This window comes from Chelonia mydas, chromosome 14 (assembly GCF_015237465.2).
Source record: "Chelonia mydas isolate rCheMyd1 chromosome 14, rCheMyd1.pri.v2, whole genome shotgun sequence".
Lineage (NCBI taxonomy): Eukaryota > Metazoa > Chordata > Testudines > Cheloniidae > Chelonia > Chelonia mydas.
The window spans coordinates 39,381,333-39,401,042 of NC_051254.2; the positions used below are offsets into that span (position 1 = coordinate 39,381,333).

At 53.3% G+C, this 19,710-nt stretch overlaps 1 protein-coding gene across 1 annotated transcript; it reads left to right on the forward strand.

The window, feature by feature from the left end:
* Positions 1–10,515: 10,515 nt before the first annotated feature.
* On the forward strand, positions 10,516–15,324 carry LOC102940111 (acetylcholinesterase-like). The gene is made up of 3 exons (XM_027830409.3): positions 10,516–12,017; positions 14,071–14,219; positions 15,135–15,324. Exons 1-3 carry the CDS (start codon positions 10,516–10,518, stop codon positions 15,170–15,172), a joined length of 1,689 nt encoding a protein of 562 aa, XP_027686210.2. The 3' UTR covers positions 15,173–15,324.
* The last annotated feature ends 4,386 nt before the right edge of the window (positions 15,325–19,710 follow it).

Sequence of the window (19,710 nt, forward strand, 5' to 3'; positions counted from 1 at the left end):
TCCTGCAGCTGTTGGTGTCCGTCAGTCTCACGCAGCACAGCTCCCCCTCACCGGCTGCCACACCACAAATCTGGGCTAAACCTTTTCGCCTAATATGCACTCAGAGTCCCGCTGTGACTCACCCAACTTAGCTCAGTTGTGACCAACTTGTGACCGATGGTGGCAACTAGAAAAAACAAAACCCCTATTGGCGAGTGACTATGAGAAGCAACCCAAGGACCTCAGGGCAATTTCAAACCCACCCACCCCCAGGAGGAACAAACAGGCCCAGAGCCGTTAATAATGTTCATGCCTCACTCGACATCTATGATGGACGCTTCTTAGCTGCCACTGGGAAAGTGATTGTTGCCTCCATGAACTACCGGCTGGGGGCTCTGGGCTTCCTGTCTCTGCCCCCAGCTGCCCTGGAGAACGCCGGCTTGTGGGACCAGCAAATGGCACTGCGCTGGCTAAGGGAGAACACAGCTGCCATCAGTGGGGACCCAGCCCATTTCATACTCTTTGGCCAGGATGCTGGGGCTGCGTCAGTCGGCTTCCACCTTCTCTCCCCAGGGAGCCAACCCCTCCTTACCAGCTCCGCGCTCATGAGCGGAGCCCCGAACGCACCATGGGCTTGGATTTTTCTTGAGGAGGCCAAGGAGAGAGGCCAGAGGCTGGCCTCCTCAAGCAAATGACAAGCGATAGAGATGACACCGCCCTGGTGGGCTGCCTGCAGGGGAAGGAACCCGGAGAGTTCCCCAAACACGAGTTCTCCATTTTAAACCGCAAGAAGTAGCTGGGGCTGCCCTTTGTGCCACCACCAGATGGGGATTTTCTCCCTGATGCACCACCAAGACTCCTGCAGGCCAGGCATGGCCAGCCTATGACAATTGGATTTGGTTCCTCCTCAAACGAAGGCTCCTACATACTAATCTTTGCTACCCCCAGCTTCAACCTGGAGAACGCCAGCTCCATCAACTGGGAGGAGCTGCTGTAGGTGGTGAGGCTGATAGTGCCAGGGGTGCCAGATGAGGCCGTCCGGGCTGTGGCACTGCGGTACAGCCAGGAGGGGGAGGAGCTGCGGGAGGCACGGTACGGATGGGCCATGGAACAAATCCTCAGTGACTACCTCTTTGCGTGCCCGAGATGGCTCCCCTCTAGAAGAGAAAGATCCCAGCTCACATTCTTATTTCCATGGGATCTTCTGGCCTCCTAGAGAGGCCCCATTCTCCTGCCTGGGGTAGAGATCGCATCCCCTGGGAACTCCAGAACTCATCTACTGTAGGGAAGACACAGGTTCTACCCCTTCTTCTATTGCTTGGCCGCTCTGGGTAGGAAGATGACAACCGTGTTTCCTCTCCAAGGTTCCCCCATATACCCTCCATTCCAATGAAGCAGGAATGAGCTCAGACACATGGATTCCTAGCAGGGTGGATGGGGATGGATCCAAGGACACTGGGCGATGGGGGCAGGTGGCCCGTAATGGTACAGAAAAGAAAGGAGGCAGTGAAAGAATGACATGCAGCTGAGTCTCGGGAGGGGCACAGCCATTGTGTAATTGTGTACAACAGGGACTGAATGAGAATCCAGTGGCTGCTGGGAATCCTGAATGCCAGGGGCCCTCTTAGGTGAGGCAGAACAGAACCTTGCACACTGGACCCCGTGGTTCACAGATGCTGGGAAACACGGGAACTCCAGCAGCAGAGCACCCCCTACTGCAACAATGTAGCACTAGGGGAGAGCACTGACTGTGCAGGGACTGCCCCCTGCGGAACCCCCCCATGCCACTATCTGCAGCAAAGCGCCCCCTAGTGCACGGGGAATGGCACTGACTGTAGGGGGCGAGTGTCCGATACCGAGCCCACGCAGTGCCTGGTTTCCCCTGCAGGTCTCCCCTCCCATTTGCAAGTAGACCAAACCCTGCATAGTCTGAGCTCATCTCCACTGCTGTTAACCCCACTCGCTGTGTGTCCTGCAGGAGCAGACCCAAGTTGTGCCCAGCCTGGGGGGCTGGGGATGAAGAGCTGAGCACTTACAATCCCCTGATGGGAGGAACCCTCCATGCAGACAAGAGCATCCAGTTCCTATTAGCGCCCACCGATTCATTAACGAGAATCCTACTAATAAACCTGCTGGGAATCCATTAATTGACCCTCCCTCTGCATCTCCTCCACCCCAGTGCATTAAAGTATATTCAGTCTGGAGACAGAGCCCTGGTGTGTGGGTTTATTAGAAGCTCCTGAGCAAGGGGGACAGTGTGTGTGTGTGTGTGAGAGAGAGAGAGAGCAAGAGAGCGAGAGAGAGAGAGTTGTGGATGGGGTTGGCAGTTAAGTGGTGAGATAATGAGGGACACAGATTACATAAGGGCGTAAATGATGCTCTGGGGTTTGAAGAGGCAAATGACAAAGCCCAGAGATCACACTGTGCACCCAGAGCCAGATATGGAACCCAGGAGTTCTGACTTCCAGCCTCCCCTGGTCTAACCAACTAGACCCCAATTGCCTCATGGAACTGGGATAGAACCCAGGCATCTTGGCTTCCAGCTCACATTTGTCTACTCCACTAAACCCTACTCTCATCTCCAAGCTGGAGATAACACCCAGGAGTCCTAACTCCCAGCCCTCCTCTGCTCTAACCACTAGATCCCACTCCCCTCCCAGTTCTTGGGAGAGAACCCAGGAGTTCTGACTCCCATCCTCCATGCTCTAACCCACTAGAACCAAACCCTCCCCTTGCTGGTGCTCAGTGGACAGTGAGGAAGAACCGTACACACCAGGGAGTCTCAGTAAATTGGTAGTTTATTGATGACACTTGTGGGCCATTATACGATACAAGCCACAGACACAGGTACTTTCCCAGTGAGCTGGCAGGGTGCGGGGGAGAAGGCTAAGTGGGGGTGGGGGTGGGGGAGAAGGCTTTGTCTATCTGTGTGATGCCTTTGCCAGGGACAGATCAAGAAAGCAAGCAATCCAACTCCTATAGAGTTAGTAAGTAATCTGGCTAGAAAATGCATTCGATTTTCTTTTGATTTTGGCTTGTGAAATTCGCTGTGCTGGAGGGATTGTGTATTCCTGGGGGGTTTGTTTGTTGGTTTGTTTGTTTTCTTCTTTCTGTAATTTAAGGTTCTGCCTAGAGGGATTCTCTATGTTTTGAATCTGACTGCCTGTGAGATTATCTTCCATTCTAATCTTACAGAGTTGTTCTTTTATCTTTATTTTGTTCTTCTAATAAAGTTCTGTTTTTTAAGAATCTGATTGGGTTTTTAGGGTCCTAAAAACCCAAGGCTGGTCTTTGCTCATCTTGTTTATTCTCAAGCCTCCCCGGGAAAGGGGGTGTAAGGCTTGGGGGGATATTTTGGGGGAATAGGAACTTCAAGTGGTCCTTTCCCTAATTCTTTGTTAAATCACTTGGTGGTGGCAGTGTACCCTCCAAGCACGAAGAGTTTGTGCCTTGGGGAAGTTTTACCCTAAACTGGTAGAAATAAGCTTAGGGGGTCTTTCATGCGGGTCCTCACATCTGTACCCTAGAGTTCAGAGTGGGGAGGGAACCTTGATACCTCATATACAGGAACAGGCACAGAGGGCATGGAAAGAGGCTCAGACTCTCTTAGAAGGGCAAGCTGCCCAGATCCTGACTTCCAGCATGCCCCACAGCTCAGCTCTGTCAGATGTCAGCTGAAGAAGCATCAAACCACTATTTCTCTCATCATTTTCTGCTGCTTTTATTATTATTTCTCCAGCTCAGACAGGGCAAGTGGGACTCAGCTGATGGGCCTTGTCATGATGGGTTTACATCCTGGTTAGGCAAGGAAGGCAGCGGAGTTGGGATTGGGGCTGGTTCAAACCTAAATTTTGGGAGTCTGAAGCTGGCTAAAGCTTGGAAGGGCTTGAGGAGAGCTGAGGGGCAGGGTGGCTAAGGTTAGTCTTAATGTTAAAGGTTTATGAGTTAGGGTCAGATTTGGAGAGCAGAGTTATAAGTCGGGTGTTAGGGTTGGGAACTGGGATTTATGGGTTCCGGTTCCAGCTGAGGGTTAGGGTTAAGTGGCAGGATGATGGGGCACGGTTGGAACTGTTCAGTTCAGAGTTACGGGGTGACTGTTAGGATTGTAGAAGATGCAACAGGCTTATAGGGTAGGGCTGGGTGTAGGGGTAAATGGTGGGGTTCTTGGTTAGCATTAGTGGGGATGGGGTAGAGTGTAAAGGGGAGAGAGCGAGAGGGCTGGGGGGCTGGGCGAGGTGACAGGATTATAGGGCTATGGGATACAAGGAGCATAATAGGGTTTGAATTAGGGGGTAGAATAAGGGTTGGGAGACAGGATTAAGGGATAGCATTTGGGCACTAGCAATGGTGTGGGTTAGGTTTGAGGTGTCAGGGTTAGGGTTAGGGCTATGGACACACGGTTAGGGTAACAGTGTGAGGGATTTGGCTATGGTGTGGGGTTAAGAAATGAGTGTTAGGGTTGGGGTGTCACTGTGCAGGTTAGGGTGCTGGGAATAGGGTTAAGATATTAGGGTTATGGGCATAGGGTTAAAATGTCAGTGTTAGGGTTAGGGCTATAGGCATAGGGTTAAGGTAGAATCATAGAATCATAGAATATCAGGGTTGGAAGGGACCTCAGGAGGTCATCTAGTCCAACCCCCTACTCAAAGCAGGACCGATCCCCAATTAAATCATCCCAGCCAGGGCTTTGTCAAGCCTGACCTTAAAAACTTCTAAGGAAGGAGATTCCACCACCTCCCTAGGTAACGCATTCCAGTGTTTCACCACCCTCCTAGTGAAAAAGTTTTTCCTAATATCCAACCTAAACCTCCCCCACTGCAACTTGAGACCATTACTCCTTGTTCTGTCATCTGCTACCACTGAGAACAGTCTAGAGCCATCCTCTTTGGAACCCCCTTTCAGGTTGTTGAAAGCAGCTATCAAATCCCCCTCATTCTTCGCTTCCGTAGACGAAACAATCCCAGTTCCCTCAGCCTCTCCTCATAACTCATGTGTTCCAGCCCCCTAATCATTTTTGTTGCCCTCCGCTGGACGTTTTCCAATTTTTCCACATCCTTCTTGTAGTGTGGGGCCCAAAACTGGACACAGTACTCCAGATGAGGCTTCACCAATGTCAAATAGAGGGGGTTAGGGTTATGGGGATAGGGTTAAGATGTCAGTGTTAGGGTTAGCACTATGGGCTTAGGGTCATGGTGTCAGTATTAGAGTTAGGTCTACGTCCATATAGCGTTACCGTGTCAGTGTTGAGGCATCTGCTGAGGCATCAGGGGATGTTACAGAAAACCTTGTGGCTGCAGCATCGCCATGCTGAGCTCTATCACTGCTGGGTGCAAACGGACACCGAGAGGGAGTCCGAGAAACGGACGGGGTCGGAGGAGATAGAGAGATGTGGGACGGGAGAGAGGGGGGTGTCCATCTGTGCACAGCCCCCTGTAGCCAGCTCACCCTGTGGGGTACTTGCGGCACCAGAATCCTTACTGCTGTCCCTAGCTAGCCAAAGCTGTCCCTGAGTCTCTGCACCAAATGAGCTGTGCCATCCTCCCCCAGACCTACCCCCCCCCCCAGCATGAGGCACAGCAGGGCAGCAGCTGTGAGGAGCAGAGTCTGGGCCATGCTGGGCTTCTCCAGGTTACTGGCAGATGCTGGGCCGTGGAAAGACAATTCCCCAGCACAGAGAGACGATAGGTTCCCTGCTGCCCCGGAGGCGGCTGATCTGGTTCTGAGCCCTGGGAAACGTCCAGGCAGGAATTTCCCAGCGGGTGATCACTCAAGGAAAGGGACAGTGCCTTTTTGGATCAACAGGAGAACAAACAGGATGGGGGATACATTAAATTAGCCCCAGGAAAAAACTTTGCTGACACCAACTCATTCGTAACCCCCACTCCCCACAGCCATGCTACTGCTCCTCAATCCCAACCCCCAGCCCTCTGTATCCCACCCCTAGGTATCCCCCCACAGCTCTGCTGATACCTCTCAAAGCTGATCCATAGCCCCCTGGTATCCCAGCTCTGGGATCCCGTGCCCCCCGACAGCTCTGCCGATGGCCCTCAGTCCCAACCCACAGCCTCCTGCTAACCCATCTCTCAGCTCCCCCCACACCCTGCAGCTCATCCAATGCCCATCAGTCCCGAACCCCAGCCCCCTGCTATCCCAGCCCTGGGCTCCCCCACTCCCACAACACTGTCGATGGCCCTCAATCCCACGCGTCAGCAATTCCCTGCCCCTGCTGCCACAACAGATATCTAGGCTACATTTTTTGGCATAATATGCACTCAGGGTCCCACTGTGACTCACCCAACTTGTGACAAATGGTGACAACTAGAAATAACAAAACCCTACTGCCAAGTGACTATGAGAAGCAACGCAGGGACCTCAGGGCAATTTCAGACGCACCCCACAGGAGAAACAAACATGCCCAAAGCTGTCAATAATGTTCATGACCCAACCACATGTTGTCAGAACCACGATCTCCCCTGGAGGCACTCTCACAAGCTAAGAGGGTGGCAGCAGTGGGGTCCTGCAGGGATCAGTTCTGGGTCAGTTCTGGGTCCGGTTCTGTTCAATATCTTCATCAATGATTTAGATAATGACATAGAGAGTATACTGATAAAGTTTGCAGACAATACCGAGCTGGGAGGAGTTGCAAGTGCTTTGGAGGATAGGGTTAAAATTCAAAATGATCTGAACACATAGGAGAAATCATCTGAAGTAAATAGGATGAAATTCAGTCAGGACAAATGCAAAGTACTCCATTTAGGAAGGAACAATCAGTTGCACACATACACAATGGGAAATGACTGCCAGATAGAAGTACTGCAGGAAGGGATTTTGGGGTCATAGTTAAGGCTACGTGTTAGTCATATTTTTAGTAAAAGTCACGGACAGGTCAGAGGCAGTCAACAAAAATTCACGGCCTGTGACCTCTCCATGACTTTTACTATATATAATACTATACTATATATATGTAAGCAGAGTCAGGATGAGCTCCACCCTGACATCTGGTGGTGAGGTGTGGCAAGTTGTGGAGAAGAACTTCAGGGGCTGATCTCATTTGCATAGGCACACCCACCCTGCCTAGAATGAGGCCATAGCTGCCCAAATGGTCACTTTGGCTGCTGTGGGATCCCCAGTGTCTCTGTTATTGGGGCAGGAAGAATAAATTTTTATTACCCTGATTATGGGAATCAAGGACAGTGAACTGTACTTGGCTTTTTGTTATGATGGAGGGACTCACCAACAACTAAGCAGCACTCGCTAGTCAAGGGTCATGGGTTCCAAAACCCACTGAAGGGAGAGAGGCTGGTGGTAGGTATTAATACTTGGTGGTATGGGCCCCCTGGTGAGGGCCTTACATGGTAATTGCACTTTTTTCTCTCTCCACTGTGGAATATCAGAGCTAGTTTTGATTCTATTAGGAGTCTAGTTACAGGCTGCTGAGCTGAATTCACTTTGGGCTAATGGTGCACCAGCACTGAGGCTCCCTTACTACAAGCTGAAATCACAAAAGAGGTAAAACTGACTAAGAGCTGAAATCACTGAGTGTTGTGTTAAGTAAGGGGGAGCCTGAAGATATATTGTGGAGCAGTTTGTGGGATAGCAGGAGCTGCTTGTGGGATGTGGAGCAGAGCAGTTCGTGGACCGGCTGGTGGAGTGGAGCGGAGCGAAGGCCTATGGAGCTGTGGGGCAGTCATCTGCAGATCATGTAAGGTGCCCCTTACCGCTTCCCCACCCCCATCTCCACCCAGGTTGGGAGGTAAAACTCTGCAGATAAACTTTCGAACTCTGGGGCTGCCCTGACCAGGGACAGAGACTTTTGGGTCATTGGACTTTTGGGACTTTGGGTGATTTCGGGTTGCTGGACTCAAGAACCAAAGGGAAAGGACATGCCCCAATTTGCTTGGGGTGGATTTTTTGCTCATGGGTTGTGTTATGAATCCTGTTGGTGGTGTTTCCCCAACATAATGCCACATTGTTTCTCTGTTATTAAAAGGCTTTTTGCTACACTCAGACTCCGTGCTTGCGAGAGGGGAAGTATTGCCTCTTGGAGGTGCCTAGCAGGGGAGGTATATATTTGTCCCAGGTCACTGGGTGGGGGCTCGAGCCGGTTTTGCATTGTGTTATTGGAATGGAACCCCTAGATACTGAACCCGGCCCTTGTTGCTGCCAACTCTGATGGGTAGAAGGGTTACATATATATATTTTACTTTTATATAAGTAAAACCTGGGCCAGGGGGCCACAGCTGCTGGGGGAGGGCGGACCGGGGGCACTGCGAGTGCTGGGGACCTCTGCTGGTGCTGGGTGTGAGGCAGACAGCAGCACACGGTATAGGACCCCCACTGGTGCTGGGTGGGGAGGATTGATGGGACTCGCAGGCTCTATACCTAGCTTCGCATGTCCCTGCAGACAGAGGGGCAGCCAGAGGGGCTTCATGTGTCCTAGGCAGAGGGGCAGCCAGGGGGGCTCTGTGGGATGCTCCCACCACAAGTGCCAACTCCGCAGCCCCCATTAGCTGGGACCTGCAGCCAATGGGAGTTTGGGGGCAGCAGCTGCAGATGAGGGCAGTGCATGGAACCCCCTAGCTCCTCTCCCTAGGAGCTGCAGGGACATTCCAGAGGGAGCTGGGCTCCACCCCTCTGCCACCCACCCACCAGCTAAGTGCCACCCCGCATCCCAACCTTCTGCCCCAGCCTTGAGCCCCCTTCCACACACTCAAACTGTTGCTGCTGGCCCTGAGACAGTACCGGCCGCTACAGAAGTCACAGAGGTCACGGAAAGTCACAGAATCCGTGACCTCGATGACAGATATTCAGCCTTAGTCATAGTGGATCAAAATGTAAATATGAGTCAACAGTGTAACACTGTTGCAGAAAAAGCAAACATCATTCTGGGATGTATTAGCAGGAGTGTTGTAAGCAAGACAAGAGAAGTCATTCTTCCACTCTACTCCAAGCGGATTAGGCCTCAACTGGAATATTGTCCCATTTCAGGAAAGATGTGGACAAATTGGAGACAGTCCAGAGAAGAGCAAAAAAAATGAATAAAGGTCTAGAAAACGTGACCTATGAGGCAAGATTGAAAACACTGGGTTTGTTTAGTCTGGAGAAGAGAAGACTGAGAGGGGACATGATAACAGTTTTCAAGAATACGAATGGTTGTTACAAGGAGGAGGAGAAAAATTATTCTCCTTAGCCTCTGAGGATAGGACGAGGAGCAGTGGGCTTAAATTGCAGCAAGGGAGGTTTAGGTTGGACATTAGGGAAACTTTGTAACTGTCAGGGGGGTTAAGCACTGGAATAAATTGCCCGGACAGGTTGTGGAATCTCCATCATTGGAGATTTTTAAGAGCGAGCTAGACAAACACCTGTCAGGGATGGTCTAGATAATGCTTAGTCCTGCCATGAGTGCAGGGGACTGGACTAGATGAACTCTCGAGGTCCCTTCCAGTCCTAGGATTCTATGATCTCCTATCAATTTCTCTCAGTGGTGCGGTATGAACCCTAGTCTCCTGTCTATATGCCCCCTTCAGTTATTCCTTTCTGCCCCCTCCCCTAAAACCTCCATGTGCTTTATTTGGACACACGATTCCTTATGAACTTCCGAGTACCCAGCGGACCCACCCGCATCCTCCAAGGTGGCTGCAATTCAGGGATCGTGGCCCATCTACCCCTAGAGCTCTCACGCTATTTACCCAGCTGAGTCTGTTTGCAAAGCCCTTGGCTCTTCCCCAACAGCCCCGTCCTCCAGCTCGGATCCTCCTCCCGCTTTGTGTGCACAGGCCAACAAGGACACAGATTTGAGGATAAATAAGCCCCAGTGGCTGCTCCCTGGCTGTTATTCTCAGCATTGGAGGCTTCCCATTTGCTCCAGCATCCCCCGTTCGCCTCCGTCCTGAGCTGTGAGACGCAGAGAGAGCCACAACGCTGCGATTGCGCCAACGAGAAGGGTAGGTGAGTCAGGGACAGAGGGGTCAAGGGAGAAAGGGAAATGGAAGAAGTGGGAATTGGGATCACTGTTGGTAACTGCCCAGCTAATACCCTTTCCATGGACCCCATTCTCAAACATGGGGCTAGAACCCAGGAGTCCTGACTCCCAGCCTCCCCTGCTCTAACCCACTAGACCCCACTCCCATCCCAAAGCTGGGGATAGAACTGAGGAGTCCCGGCTCCCCGCCCCCCACTACTCGAAACCCACTAGACCCCAATATCCTCCCAGAGGTGGGGATGAAACACAGGAGTCCTGGCTCCCAGTCCCCCTTCCCCACATCATAACCCACTAGACCTCACTCCTCTTCCAGACCTAGACTCAGTGCTGACCCACATCTGGAGCTCAGCAGTGAGCTGGAGCATAGACAGATAAGACACGGGGTTTGGGTTGTATTTTCTAAAGGGGATCCAGGCTGATATAGGGAGCTCTGACCTGCTGTCTGGATTTAGGTGGCTGGGTCTGGATGGGAGCCAGCACCCCTTAGAGGGGAAAGGCTCCAGATCCATTCCCTATAACTCCCTCTTGGGGGGGTTTCCCTTACAGCTGCTGCAATGCTGGGACTTCTTCCCGCGGTCCCCTGCCTCCTCCTCCTGTCCCTGCCAGGCCCCAGCTCTGGTTTGGAGGATGATGGCACCATGGTGCTCACCACCAGTGGCCCCATCCAGGGCAAGCGCCTCCCGGCTGGCTCCAACAAAGTGACGGCCTTTCTGGGCATCCCCTATGCTGAGCCCCCCGTGGGGGCCTTGCGCTTCCAGAAACCACTTCCCCACCATCTCTGGAGCCAAGTCCTGGAGGCCTCCAGCTTCGGCAACGCCTGCCCCCAGCCTCGACTTACTGGTTACCCTGAGACCGAAACATGGAGACCCAAAACTCCACAGTCCGAGGACTGCCTCTTCCTCAACGTCTGGGTGCCCCATCCCCGGCCCCTCACATTGGCCCCCATCCTCGTCTGGATCCATGGTGGGGGGTTCTTCTCAGGTGCAGCCTCACTCGATGTCTATGATGGGCGCTTCTTAGCTGCCACCGAGAACCTGATCGTGGCTTCCATGAACTACCGGCTGGGGGCGCTGGGCTTCCTGTCCCTGCCCCCGGCCGCCCCGGGGAACGTCGGCCTATGGGACCAGCGACTGGCGATGAGCTGGCTGCGGGACAATGCAGCCGCCTTCGGAGGGGATCCGGCCCATTTCCTGCTCTTCGGCCAGGGCACTGGGGCTGCGTCAGTCGGCTTCCACCTCCTCTCTCCAGGGAGCCGGCCCCTCTTCACCCGCGCCATGCTGCTGAGTGGAGCCCCGAATGCACCATGGGCTTGGATTTCGCTTGAGGAGGCCAAGAAGAGAGGCCGGAGGCTGGGCCAGCTGCTGGGCTGCACCGATAGCGATGACATGGCCCTGGTGGGCTGCCTGCAGGAGAAGGAACCCGGGGAGTTCCCCAAACACGAGTTCTCCGTCTTGCGCCGCAAGGAGCTGCTGGGGCTGCCCTTTGTGCCGACACCAGATGGGGATTTCCTCCCTGATACACCACCAAGACTCCTGCAGGCTAAGAAGAGCCACCACATACCAATCGGGGCTGGTTTCACTGCCAATGAAGGCTCCTATATGTTAATATTTGGTGCTCCCAGACTCAACCTGGAGAACGCCAGCTCCATCGGCTGGGAGGAGCTGCTGCAGGTGGTGAGGCTGGTGGTTCCAGGAGCCCCAGAAGAGGCTGTCCGGGCTGTGGCACTGCGGTACAGCCAGGAGGGGAAGGGGCAGGGCGAGGCACGCTACCGATGGGCCATGGATCAAATTACTGGTGACTACCTATTTGTGTGCCCGGTAGCCGAGATGGCTAGTCGGCTAGCAGAGGCTCGCAGTCCTGTGTACACCTACTACTTCACCCACCGCACCAGCAGCTTGTCTACACCTGAATGGACGGGGGTGCCACACGGCTCTGGGTTTCCCTACGTGTTCGGGACCCTGGCATCTGTAGGAGGAGCCAACCACACGCACACGGAGGCTGAGGTGGCGCTGAGCCACATGGGAATGCGGCACTTTGCAGAGTTTGCCAGCAGTGGGTAAGGGAATCCCCCACAATCCATCTGTAACTCTTTGGCCAGGTATCCCCAACATCCAGGAAGACCCGCTCAATGCCATGTCAAAGAAGGGGTCCCTTAGAACAACAGTAAATCTATTTGGTTGAAGCCCCTGACCTAGAGCTGAACTTAACTTCAGTGAAATAAAAGCTAAGTCCCCTGGTTCCAGGTTAGGGTTAATTCCCTTCTTCCCTCATCCGAATGTCGGCAATCCTACGAATCCTCATTCAAAGACACAAGGTTTTTTACCTAGTAGCCAGTGCTTTCAAAACTCTGCCTGTCCTTTCCCAGCCCTGCCACACAAACTCAGGGGATGTCTATGCTATGGAGACTGCACAGGCATAAATACAGCCTGCAGCAGCAAAAAGGGTTGCTCCAGAACTGGAGGAATATCGCTTGCCCAAAAATCAGGAGCTACCTTAACAAAAGCATCTTTCCTTCAACATAACTGCAGCTGCCCTAGGGCTATGTCAGCACAGCTGTGGCAGTCGGGGGGTGGTTTTTTCACATCTCTGACTGAGATAAATGTGGCCATTTAAGATTTAAGGGTATACCTGGGCTTAGATACAAAGACTTGTGCCCTTGCACCGGAAATAAGCCAGCAAGGCTCCAATACAAATCTCTTCAGCCTTCCGCCTATTGGTTCGCACCACCCAGCTTGGGCCCAGTAATTCCCAGACTAGGGAAGTGAAGGCAGCTGTGAAAATTTAAAAAAAAAAAAAAAAATCCAACACATGGAAGACAGGGAAAGTTGATAGTAATGAATATAAATCAGACTTTAGGAACCGAAGAGAACTGATACCAGAATGCTCCCTTCTGGCCTTGGAGTCTATGAATCTAGGGAAGGCCACTTGCTAACCCCGCCCCCATGCATTCTCACACTTGCCACCTTCTTCCCCTCCCCGCAGTCCCGCAGCCAACGTGACACAGACCGTGAGTGTCAAACATGGGGAAATCCCCGGCGGGCACTGCACGGAGCACCTGGGACGTCTATGCAAATTACACCTGCGGGCTGGCGGGAGCCTCATCCCACTTCTCCATGTACCCACAGGGGGAGCCGGGAAGCTGCGTATGCATTTAGCCCATCAGCAGACAGAAAAGGCCGACTCTGGTCCCGCTCTTCGCCTCCAGAGGGAGCCAAAGAGCTGCTCTTCCCACAGGCTGCCGCTGCCATCTTTGTTACAGGCAACGTCCCTGCTACTTCCCAGGCTTCAGACAGAGGGAGGCCATCTTAACTCAGGGCAGCCTCTGGCTCCTGGCTACTTAAGAATAATGGCAGGTGGTGGCCATCTTTCCTAGGGACAGCCTAGATGGCACATGCAAGGACTGTATGAAAATGGCAGCCAACTCAGGGCAATCATATTGTAACTTCAGTCTCATCCAGCACAGTGGGAGATGGTGGCCATTTTTGATTAGGGCAGTTCAGTTTGGAAGGACGAGTCGGAGAGGCAATCTAAAGAAAGGACATATGGTGATTTTGGACCATCTTCCAGTGCAGATCCTCCTATCTGTGCCCCCTTGTTCCCTAACACCCCTGTGACTTTCCCTGTCCCCTCATGTTACTCCACTCCCCACACTGCCTCTTCCTACATCTGTGAGCACAAAGGATGCCCATCTTCCCTGGGGGAAGCCTGGCTTCAGTCCCTTTGGAAACAATTCGGAACAGTGGCCATCTTTCCTAGGGGCAATCTCACTTTGCAAAGGGCTGTAGGCCAATGGCAGCCATCGTGACTCATAGCAGACTGTGGCTTCAATGTCATCAAGATCAATGGGAGACAGTGGCCATCTTTAGCCTGTAGCCTCACTCCATATGAGACAAACAAGAGGAAGTGACCATCTTAACTAAGGGCAGCCTGTGGCTTCATGCTCATTGGGAAAAAGAGCGGATGGGAGCTATTTAGGAAAGGGGTCAAATTTTTCAAGTTGGCTGCTAATCACCCCTGCACCTGGGATGTCAAACTCCAGTTGGAGTTTGTTCCCCTCTCTGCCAAGTCCAGGTACTAACCTCTGTGTGGCATGTTGAATTTTCCCCCAGGACTCCTTTGGGGTTGGGGGACAGAGGGAAGCAGTGGCCCCGCTACGACCCCACAAAGCAGAACTTTGAGCACATCAGCACGGAGCCACCCAGGGTCGAGAAGATATCGCCCGCCCGGCACTGCAGTTTCTTGGAATCACTGCTTGCAGGTGAGCATCAGTGGAGTCAGAGGATGGCAGCCCTAGAGGAGAAAGGCCTTATGTTCCCACCCCCCGAGTCAGTCTCTCCCCACACCTTCGACCTGGATTGGAGCTGGCACCCCCTAAAGGGGAGATACCCATTTCCATGGGATCTTCTGGTCTCCTAGAGTTGCCCCCTTCTCCTGCCTGGGGTAGATCTCAATTATCCTAGGGACACCAGAACCCATCTGCTATAGGGAGCCTCAGGTTCTACCCCATCTTCACTTGCTCAGCCACTCTGGGAAGGAGGATGGCACCCGTGTTTCCTGTACCAGCCCAATCTCCTGTACCCCCACTTCCAGTGGAGGAGGCTTGAACTCAGAAGGGGATCCCCATCACGGTGAATGGGGATGGAGGGAGGGATCCAAGGATAGTGGGGGCAAGGGGCAGGTGGCCCAAAATGGGAAAAGGGGCAATGACAGAAAGAAACACAGCTGGCTCTGGGGAGAGGCGTGACTGCTGTGTAACTGTGTAGCACAGGAAGTGAAGGAGAATCCCATATCCACTGGGAATCTTTTGTGCCAGGGGAGCTCTTAGGGGTGGCAAAACAGAGCCTTGCACATTGGACACCGGAGTTCACAGATGCTGGGAAACATGGAAAATCGAGCAGCACAGCATCCCCTACTGCTAAAATGTAGCACTGGGAGGAGCACTGACTGTGGAAGGACAGCCAACTCCTGAACTCCCCACGTCGCTCTTTGCAGCATAGCGTCCCTTAGTGCACGGGGGATAGCACTGACTGTAGGGGGCGAGCGTCCCATACTGAGCCCATCCAGCACCTGGTTTCCCCTGCAGGTCTCCCCTCCCGTTTACAAGTAGACCAAATGCTACATAGTCTGAGCTCATCCCCACTGCTGTTAACCTCACTCGCTGTGTGTCCTGCAGGAGCAGACCCAGGACGTGCCCAGCCCAGGGAGCAGTGAATGAAGACTTGAGCAATTACAATCCCCTCACAGAGGGAACGTTCCCTGCAGACAAGAGCATCCAGTTCCTGTTAGCACCTACCAATTCACTGATGAGGATCCTGCTAATAAACCTCCTTGGGCCATGGATTGGCCCTCCCTCTGCAATCCCTCCACCCCCAGTGCATTAAAGCATATTCAGTCTGGAGACATGTTATCTGTCTGATGATTAGCTGCTCCTGAGCAGGGGGGATAGTATGTGTGTTGGGGGTTGGGTTGGGAGTTAAGTGTTGTGATAATGGGGGACACCGATTACATTGGTGGTGGGGCTAAATGATCCTCTGGGGTTTGAACAGGCAAATGATGAAACCCAGAGATCACACTGTGCATCCAGAGCCAGATATGGAACCCAAAAGTCCGGATGCCCAGCCTCCCCTGGTCTAGCCAACTAGACCCAAATGACCTCATGGAACTGGGATCGAACCCAGGCATCTTGGCTTCCAGCTCACATTTGTCTAATCCACTAAACCCTACTCTCATCTCCAAGCTGGAGATAACACCCAGGAGTCCTAACTCCCAGCCCCCCTCTGCTCTAACCACTAGAACCCACTCCCCTCCCAGTCCTTAGGAGAGAACCCAGGAGTCATGAATTCCATCCTCTGTGCTCTAACCCACTAGACCCCAATCCCCTCCATGATGGTGCTCAGTGGACAGTAAGAAAGAACCATACATACCAGGGAATCTAAGGAAATCAGTGGTTTATTGATGACACTTGTGGGCCATTATACAAGCCACAGAGACAGGTTCTTGCCCAATCAGCTGGAAGTGTACAGAGAGGAGATTAAGTGGGTATAGGGACAGAAAGAGCTCCACAAACATACACAGCCCCCCTCACCATGACCACTTCCCTGCACAGATCCTCTCTGGGAGCAGGGACTCTGTGGTACAATCAGCCCCCAGCCTCCCTGCTCAGGAGCTGGAGGGATTTGGGACAGGGGGGCTGGACTGAGCCTCCACAACTCACTATGCACCGATGGGAATGATCAACACTGGAACCAGAGCCACCCAAAGACCCCATGTCTCTTTCCCCATTCCCATGAGCCAGACAGTTCCCTGCAGTCTGTGGGGCTGGATGGCAGCCAGCAGCCCCTAGAGGGGAAAGGCTCATATCCCATCACCTACTCATTCTCCCAGTAGCTAGAGCTGGTGGTGCAGACCCCCAGAGCATGTGCTTTCCAGAGTGCAGGGAAAGAGGCTCAAACACTCCCGAGAGGGATGGGGGACCCCCGTATCCTGGCACGTGCACAGAGGACAGGGAAAGAGGCTCAGACCCTCTGAGAAGGGCAAGCCCCCCAGATCCCGACTTCCAGCATGCCCCATGGCTCAGCTCTGCTCAGCTCTCAGTTGAAGAAGCATCACACCATTTCTGTCATCATTTGCTGGTGCCTTTAGGATTATTTCTCCAGCTCTGACAGGGTGAGTGGGGCTCTGCAGACAGGTGGTGAGGTCATAGGGTTACCACCTGCATAGGCAAGGAAGGAAGCAGAATTGGGGCTGGCTCAGGCCTAAGTTTAGGGGTCTGAAGTTGGCTAAGGTTGGTAGGGGCTTGAGGAGAGGGTTAGCATGGGCCCCTTCCCCTCCACAGCCCAAAGCTGTTCTCATGCGATGGCGAAAGGAGCTCGGCAGCTCAGGACAGCCCTGCCCTCTCCTTCCCCTGCCCTTCCTGTGAGCAATGGGGACATGACGGTGCCTCTGCTCCTGCCCCCTGCCTGGGAAGGGGCACTGAGGGATGAAGAGCCCCTGGAGCTGCCCCCTCCCGGGCTGCAAGGGGGGGTCCCTGATGCAGCCCCCCCCCCCAGCCCTGGGGGTGGGGGTTGAAGAACCCCAGGAGCAGCAGAGCTGAGGCTGGGGGACAGGATGGATGGGATCAGGGACTGGGTGGGGATGGAACTGATGGGGGCACTGGAGAGACAGGATGGGTGGGGGAGTTTGGGGGAGCAGCAGGAATAGCTGGGCAGGGTGGTGGGAAGAAACCAGGGGCCACAACCGCCTGACCCAATCAATTTGGGATCCTTGGCCAGACTGATTTTCGCACGCGCACACACACACACACACGAGGGGGGGGGGGGAGTTCAAAAATCAAAAGACAGACCAGGGAAAACCAGAAGATGAGCTGTTGCTTTTTTAAAATATTATTTTGGGGACAATCTCGTGATTTACGGGGTGGGGGAGGGGTCTGACTTGAATTCCTACGTTTGGCAATATGGGCCCCTGCCCCACACACGTCCCAGAGCTGGAGGCTGAAAATCTGCCCCCTCCACACACACACACGCCCATAGCTGCTCCGCCCAACAACCCTTCTGCTCCCAGCCTCTGCCAAAAGAGGCACCACCCAGAATCACTTCCCCCACCCCAGCCAGCCTCTTGAAGTTACCCATCTCCCCCTCTTCCCCCTGCCCATTTACACGGCATCACCTGCTCCTAAATGGTATGGGTGAGACCACCTAAGGCAGACGCCATCCTGGGACCCAAGGACAGAGGCAGCCCCCCATGTCCTGAGCTAAACATTGTGTGATAGTGCAGGAATGGGTGGCGGGGGGGGGGGGGGGGGTTGAATCATTAATTCAGTTTTCAGAGTAGCAGCCGTGTTAGTCTGTATTCGCAAAAAGAAAAGGAGGACTTGTGGCACCTTAGAGACGAACCAATTTATTTGAGCATAAGCTTTCGTGAGCTACAGCTCACTTCATCGGATGCATTCAGTGGAAAATACAGTGGGGAGATTTATATACACAGAGAACATGAAACAATGGGTGTTACCATACACACTATAAGGAGAGTGATCACTTAAGATGAGCCATTACCAGCAGGAGAGCGGGGAGGGGGGGTGAAGAGGGAAGAAAACCTTTTGTAGTGATAATCAAGGTGGGCCATTTCCAGCAGTTAACAAGAACGTCTGAGGAACAGTGTGTGGGGGGGGGAATAAACATGGGGAAATAGTTTTACTTTGTATAATGACTCATCCACTCCCAGTCTCTATTCAAGCCTAAGTTAATTGTATCCAGTTTGCAAATTAATTCCAATTCAGCAGTCTCTCGTTGGAGTCTGTTTTTGAAGTCTTTTTGTTGTAATATTGTGACTTTTAGGTCAGAGATCGAGTCACACACTAGTCCTCTGGCAGCTGTCCCCCATCAGATAATAGCCCTACCACTGCTGCAAGCTAAGATAGCTCTCTTTTCAGTCCAAGTGACAGCTCTTTGCTGTGGCGCTGAAGGTCCTGGATTCTCTCCCGGCTGGTGACCATGGGGGTTTGAGTGTAAATGAAGGCACATAAGGGAGGGTGAATGGGGGTGTCTCAGACTCACATTCGATGACTGTGATGTCGCTGCAGAACTGGCCCGGCCCAGCGGTGCAGGTGTCCCCCTTTGGCATGCGGCCAACCTGGGGGATCACAATGGCACACTCCCGGCACTGCAGGCCCCCCCCAGCAGGGTGCAAATGGACACAGAGAAGGAGTCAGAGAGATGGGCAGAGTAGGGAGAGATAGAGAGATGCAGGGAGAGAGAGAGGTGGTGCCCATCTGTGCGCAGTCCCCCTGCAGCCTGCACAGGCCTGTGGGGTATACACTGTACCAGAATCCCCCCTGCTGGCCATAGGGGCCAAGCCAGCCAAATCTGTCCCCAAGTCTCTGCACAGGCCGAGCCATGACACCCCCTCCTCCAGACCTACCCCCCGACATGAGACACAGCCTGGCAGAGGCTGCATGGAGCAGAGCCTGGGCCACTCTGGGCTTCTCTGGGTCACTGTCTGGCAGACAATGGGCCAAGGAGAGACAATTCCCCCATGCAGAGAGACGACAGCTTCCTGGTGTAAATAGCATTCAGGAGGCACACAGCCAGTTCTGAGGCCTGGGAACACCCCGGGCAGGAATTTCCCAGGGAGGAATGATGTAGGGAAAGGGCCAGTGGTTGGTTTGGATCAACAGGAGAACAAACAGGATGGAGATACATTAAATTAGCGACAGGAGAAAAACTAACGTGACACCTACTCACTCCTGACCCACAGCACCCGGCTATACGCTCACCCTCCTGAGCTCCCCTATTCCCCGGAGCTCTGCCGATGTCCCTGAGTCCTGACCCATAGCATCCTGCTACCCCAGCTCTAGGCTCCTCCACCCCATACTCCACAACTCTGCGAATGCCCCTCAGGCCTGACCCACAGCATCCTGCTATTCCAGCTCTGCTGATGTGTTTCAATCTCAGCCTGCAGCCCCCTGCTATACCAGCCCTGGGCTGCCCCCCATCTCCTCCCATAGCTCTGCCATTTCCCCTCAGTCCCACCCCACAGCGCTGCCCCTCCTCTGCTACCACACCAGATATCCAGGTGACATTTTTTGATGTAACATGCACTCAGCTGTGACTCATCCAACTCAGGTCCACAGTGACCAACCTGTGACCAACGCTGGCAACTAGAAATAACAAAACTCCTATAGTGATTATTAAGAGAAGCAACCCAGGGAACTTAGGGCAATTTCAGAGCCAGGAGGAACAAACATTTCCACA